We start from the raw sequence: 5,392 nt of genomic DNA, 5'->3' as shown, positions 1-5,392 counted from the left end.
GTCCATGTCAAGGTGTCATGATTTTTACCCCAAGGAAAGGCAAAAATCAGAAACAATCAACATGGCTTTTCTTTAAGCAGGATAATGGCAGTACTCCCACAAAATGAAGCACTGTAATTGCGACCTGCTTTCAGAAAATAGTATTTGAAGACAAAAACCATCCCATAATCCCACATGCCACAACTTATTCCTTCCTACTAACCCTTCAATCTTAGAGAAAGGCCTAATCTACTGTACCCTACCAAACCTGGTACCACTTACGCAAACAGGCCACAGGCCCTCCAGTTCCTGTTGAAGCTGAGAATGGCGGCCATGTCCTCCTCACTCAACTGGAAGTCAAAGACCTAGAAAGACAAGAGTTCCAAAACCATCCTTAACCAGGAAAGGGCTGGTGGGATCTGAGGTTCTAGGTGTTTCCCCCATTATGTATACATTGCATTCAAATTATTCTGTAAATTACAACTGGGTTATTTAAGAGGAATTAATGTTACACAGGCTGGGTTTGTAGGCATGCAAGTGTGTGCACTAATTGAAATCCCTGAGGGGCCTGTCAGAGATATGTTCTTTCAAACCACTCTATCTCCTTCTGCACAAAGGTGGGTGAGTAGACCAGTATAGTTGGCCAAGACAGTGTGTGGCCTGTGGTCTAAGTGCTGAAGTGGTAGAAATCTTTTCCAGTCAGATAAAGCACACTTGTGCTCTACCAGATAGGCTGTTGCTAGTGCCTGCCTCTAACCTGTCCTTGACCCATAAGTGACTACTGCATCTCTGTTGAGGCCAGCCACCAAGCCAGAAAGTTCATAAGGTAGTTGGAAGAAGGGAAAACACACCGGAAATGACAGGATGGGATTAAAGCTTATGGACAGGCTCTTCTCTAAGCCTACTCAACTGAGAAATACCAGGTAAACAGCCCAGGTCTTACCTGAATGTTCTCTTGTATTCGAGAAGGTGTCACAGACTTGGGGATCGCCACCACGTTCCTCTCTATATGGAACCGAATCAGAACCTGTGCACAAAGAGGGGAGAGCAGGCATTCACTTACCTACATAGAACCCCTCCTAATGAAATATATCTATATTTCTCTGTGCCTTATTATTAGAGACACTTTTGAGTCTTCAACTTATGTCCCTGGATCCTGGGAGCAACAGCGCAGTTCCCCTAGATCAGAAGGAGGAAGGTAGCCTGTGGTCATTGACAGGTAAATGATACACAAAGTATTTCTCTGATGCCAGCTGTATTTGCTTGAGATCCCAACAGACTTACATTTCTTAATTCTTCCCCTCCAGCAGATTAAAAGAAGTCAATACAAATAAAACACAAGACTGTTGCAGGTTATTTGATCACACTGTAAACCTTGAGATTGTGTTATTTACTGGGAAAAAAAATATTTCTACCTGTGCTGTGGCTCAACCCTAACATATACACCTTTAATCCAAGAACTTTCTGTTTATTGTAAACAGGATTAAATAAGGTCAACCATAAGTCAAGAGGTGGAGCAAGGAACCAGTTGACAGAGTGAACATAGGGGAAAAAAAACCATAGAGAGTAAGAGGAAGTCAGAAGGATGGGTAGAGAGACACAGGAAGTAGAAGGGAGGAGAAGCATTCAGTTTGAGGGGTTTTTGAGACATGCAGAGAAGGAGAACTGCCTTTTGGGACATCAGCTGAGGAGAGAGGTCAGCTGGGTGCTCTCTCTGGCTCTCTGAGCTAGCAGGCTTTTACCCCAGCACCTGGCTCCTGAGTCTTCATTGGTAAAAATCAAATGATTGAGATTTTGTTTAAAAACAACACATGATTACAAGAATACATTGCTAAATAAAAAGAGGAAAGGGAGAAAATACTCAATTTTACCTGTGCTGCAGTTTTCTTGTGCTTCGCAGCAATCTCTTTAATCTTGGGAATCTCCAGTAATACAGGGTCCTCTGGTTTGGCACTAGAGGCAGAAAGAAGGCTGGCGTGAAAATCACCATGGCTACTATGTGCCTGTGAGCATCACTGCCAGGACAGTGTTGAGGCTGAGCACCACAGCCTCCTCCATTCGTGAGTCAAGCAGAAAACTGGAAAGCTTTGTGTCTATCCCATGAGTTCATCTATGGGACCAGGAGCTTTAGAGGTTGGAAAGCATGACCCAGCACTGCGGAATGGAAATGCCATCCTCTTTGAGCATCAGCCATGACCACTGTTTGGCTTTTCCAAACATTATTACAACTGCATTCCCTTCTGGGTGGCCCAACACATTGCCAAAGATAGATACATCCTTCCCTTTGTCTTGGAAATTACATACGAATATTAACAAATTATGAAATGCCAGTTTTAAGAGTGAAAAAAAGAAAGAGCCAGTACTCTGAAGCCTCACCTAGGCCTGTCTGGGGAGCCCAGGGGACTGTAGGCTGTGACAGCGATGCCCTTGGAGTGACAGTACTGGATCAGTTTTTCCTGGGTGAGGTAAGGGTGGCACTCGACCTGCAAGAGAAAACATCTCCATCACTAGGAAGTAGGCCTGCTTTCTGAATGGCTCAGAAGGACCTTTCCAGACAAGAAAAGAAGAAAAGACTAAATGTAAATCATTAATAGATGTGCTACAAACCAGACCCAGAAATCCTACATCCCTGAGTATCCTAACACAGACCTCAGAGACCTGCCTTCCACCTCCCTAAGCATCCTAACACAGACCTCAGAGATGAGACTCTGCAGACAGTATTGAACTCCTGGTGTTGAAGCAGGCACAGAGCAGGACCCTGTACCAAACAGGAACTTACCTGGTTGGTCACAGGCTTATGTTTCAGTCCAGGCTTGTTCAGGAGCCTTTCAATCTGGAAATGGTTGAAGTTAGAGATGCCCAGAGCTTTCACCAGGCCCTGGTCCACCAGTTCCTCCATGCCCTGTCACAGGGAGGAATATTATTTAGATCAGTGGCTCTCAACCTTCCTAATGCTGCAACTCTTTGGTACACTTCCTCATGTTTTGATGACACCCAACCATAAAATTATTTTTGTTGCTACTTCTTAGTTGTAATGTTGCTACTGTTATGAATTGTAATGTCAATATTTTATATGTAAGATATCTGGTATGTGATCCCAGCATAATGGACATTCGATCCCCCATGCCCCAAGGAGTCTCAATCCACAGGTTGAGAACTTATAATTTAGATGTCTGTAAGAATATACAGGGATACTGGCATGCTTAGTCCTCAGTAGGAGGAATGGCTTCTTCATGGCAGTTAAGTGAAGCACTAAAGGAGAATTTTGGTGTAGACTGGGGTGCCCTCATGGCTGCTTCTAGCCCTCCTACTTTTCCCCAGCTCAAATGTAATAAGAAAGGAGAAGACAGGTTTCATGTATGTTCTGTTCTCAGCTCACCCAGACCTGGTTATCCAGGAAATAGTCCCTGTGCCAAGAATCACTCCTATTGGCTCTCCTTTTGAGTTTTATTTTGTGGTTTTGTGGATTGAACCTAGAGTTTCTATGAATAAGCACTTCATAGCTGAACAATTCCCCAGACCTTCTACATTTCATTCATCAATTTTGAAATGGATCTCTCTAAGTCAAACAGATTAGTTTTGACCTTGCTCTGCAGCCAAGGAGAACTTTGAATTGTGAACTTCTTGTGGTGAGAGTTTTGCTTTTTTAAAAAACCCAGTTATGTTATGTGAATACGTTTTTGTTTTAATCCCAGGTGTGGGACAAGAGGCTTCGCAGTGGGTGACTATGATTTGTTTCATGCACTAGTAAGGGTGTGATTTTGCCACCTACAGATAGTTTAGTTTTGAGGACTCTGGAGTGGGTATAAATGAGAGAGTCCCCAGAGGGCCTGTGGAGGTGGCTGCTGCTCACCACTGCTGCTCCTGGTTCCTGTTGTTGCAGTTGTCGTGAGCAAGGAGACAAGAAGAAGTTGGAGATATCCTGACCTAAGAAGATTGGACTTACCCCAAGGAACCCAATGCCCCTAATCACCAGAAACTTACACCCCTTTCCCCTCTAACATTCTTTCCCTCCTACCTAGTGTTGGAAAGGATCATGTATTAAGGGTTAGAAGGGAGGTATAAGAACCCAATAAAATAGAATGTGTGTATGTGTGTGTGTGTGTGTGTGTGTGTGTGTATGTGTGTGTGTGTGTGTGTGTGTGTGTGTGTGTGTGTGTGTGTGTGTGCCAACAATCTCCTGCCTCTGCCCCCAACATAACTGTGATTATCAGCCTACACCCAGGCCTATCTATCTGCTTACCTGAGTTCCTCCCTTCCCTACCAAATACAGTTTGGTGTGCTTTGAGGAAGGCCTTGAAAGTATACGGACCCTAGTAGGAACACCTAACCTAGAGCTGCAGTTGGGCTGAAACCTATCCTATTAACTACATGGAATTAGCCACAATGGAATCAACCCAAGGTTTTGGCTTTTTTTTTTTTTTTTCCTTACCCACAGTGATCTTGTTCTAAACTTTCCCAAATTATCCAATCCTATAGTAGCAGCTAAAAATTGAAAATGAACTTATAAGTCATTCATTATAAGTTCCTGTACAGTAGTTGCTAGAATATAAATATATACAATGTGCTCCCTTCTTGAGATTCTTGCAGTCCAGTTCAAGTGCTCAGGTTCCTGTCGATGAGCCATCGGCCTCAGGACTAGGCTACCTCAGCTTGTTTGATGGCTGGACTAGCATAGGCATCAGGAAGGAGAGGAAGCAATTGTCTGACCCCTGGTTAGACATTAGAGGGAGAGCTTAAGTTGGGCCTGGAAAAATAACATGAAGAAAGGTGGTAAAATTGTGACCAGATTGGGAGGAAAGAGGAGCAAGGGCTCAGAGGCAGGAACAAGCAGGGTATGTTCAGCTAACACTGTATAGTGTTTCCCAATCTTAGATGCGTCTTACACCCTCTGAAGGCTCTAAAAGAAATGGATGTCCCAATTCTACTCCCAGGGCATCCTCCTGATCTCCTCTGGGATAAAGCATGGACATTAGGATGTTCACATGCCCCTGGGGATTTTAGTACAAAGGTGTGAAGCACCAGGGTGAGTGAGGAAGGACTTTACTAGCAAGACAGTTAACATTGATGAGATCTAAGGGTCCCAGCATCTTCTCAGTGGGAAGCAAGATAAATGGTACTCTGTGACCTGGGTCAGGTTTGAGTAGGTTATGATTCATCTTGATCTTTTATGATTTTTTAAAAAATATCCTTTCTCTATTATTAATTGTGGTTAGTGAGGATTCTACTGGATTAGCTGTAGGTCCACAGTTGCACCCCATGTTGATATATCTGGTCATGCTCATATTTAATCAAAGCCTCTGGCCTGCAGTGTAGTGTTATATCATCTGTCTGTCTATCTATCTATCTATCTATCTATCTATCTATCTATCTATCTACCTACCTACCTCTCTTTCTTTTTTTTTTTTTTTTT

General features: G+C 43.4%; 1 protein-coding gene and 1 non-coding gene across 4 annotated transcripts in view; both read right to left on the bottom strand.

The window, feature by feature from the left end:
- LOC116100127 lies at positions 1 to 131 on the bottom strand. The gene has a single exon (XR_004122481.1). It is a non-coding gene; the product is annotated as a small nucleolar RNA SNORA69 (small nucleolar RNA).
- Positions 1 to 5,392, bottom strand: part of LOC116098705 (aldo-keto reductase family 1 member B7-like) — a 14,451-nt gene that overhangs the window by 2,102 nt on the left and 6,957 nt on the right. For 2 of the 3 annotated variants that reach the window (XM_031381465.1, XM_031381464.1), the window contains 5 exons: positions 2,759 to 2,881; positions 2,356 to 2,462; positions 1,851 to 1,932; positions 923 to 1,006; positions 262 to 344 (listed from right to left, as the gene is read on the bottom strand). In XM_031381465.1, coding sequence (XP_031237325.1) covers positions 262 to 344; positions 923 to 1,006; positions 1,851 to 1,932; positions 2,356 to 2,462; positions 2,759 to 2,881 — 479 coding nt within the window. Of the gene's footprint in view, positions 1 to 261; positions 345 to 922; positions 1,007 to 1,052; positions 1,159 to 1,850; positions 1,933 to 2,355; positions 2,463 to 2,758; positions 2,882 to 5,392 lie in introns of those variants that run through there. The other variant, XM_031381467.1, reaches the window with a different exon arrangement.

This window comes from Mastomys coucha, unplaced genomic scaffold, assembly GCF_008632895.1.
Source record: "Mastomys coucha isolate ucsf_1 unplaced genomic scaffold, UCSF_Mcou_1 pScaffold20, whole genome shotgun sequence".
Taxonomy (NCBI): domain Eukaryota; kingdom Metazoa; phylum Chordata; class Mammalia; order Rodentia; family Muridae; genus Mastomys; species Mastomys coucha.
Note: the sequence above shows the minus strand (reverse complement) of the source record. Positions and strands in the feature narration are given on the sequence as shown.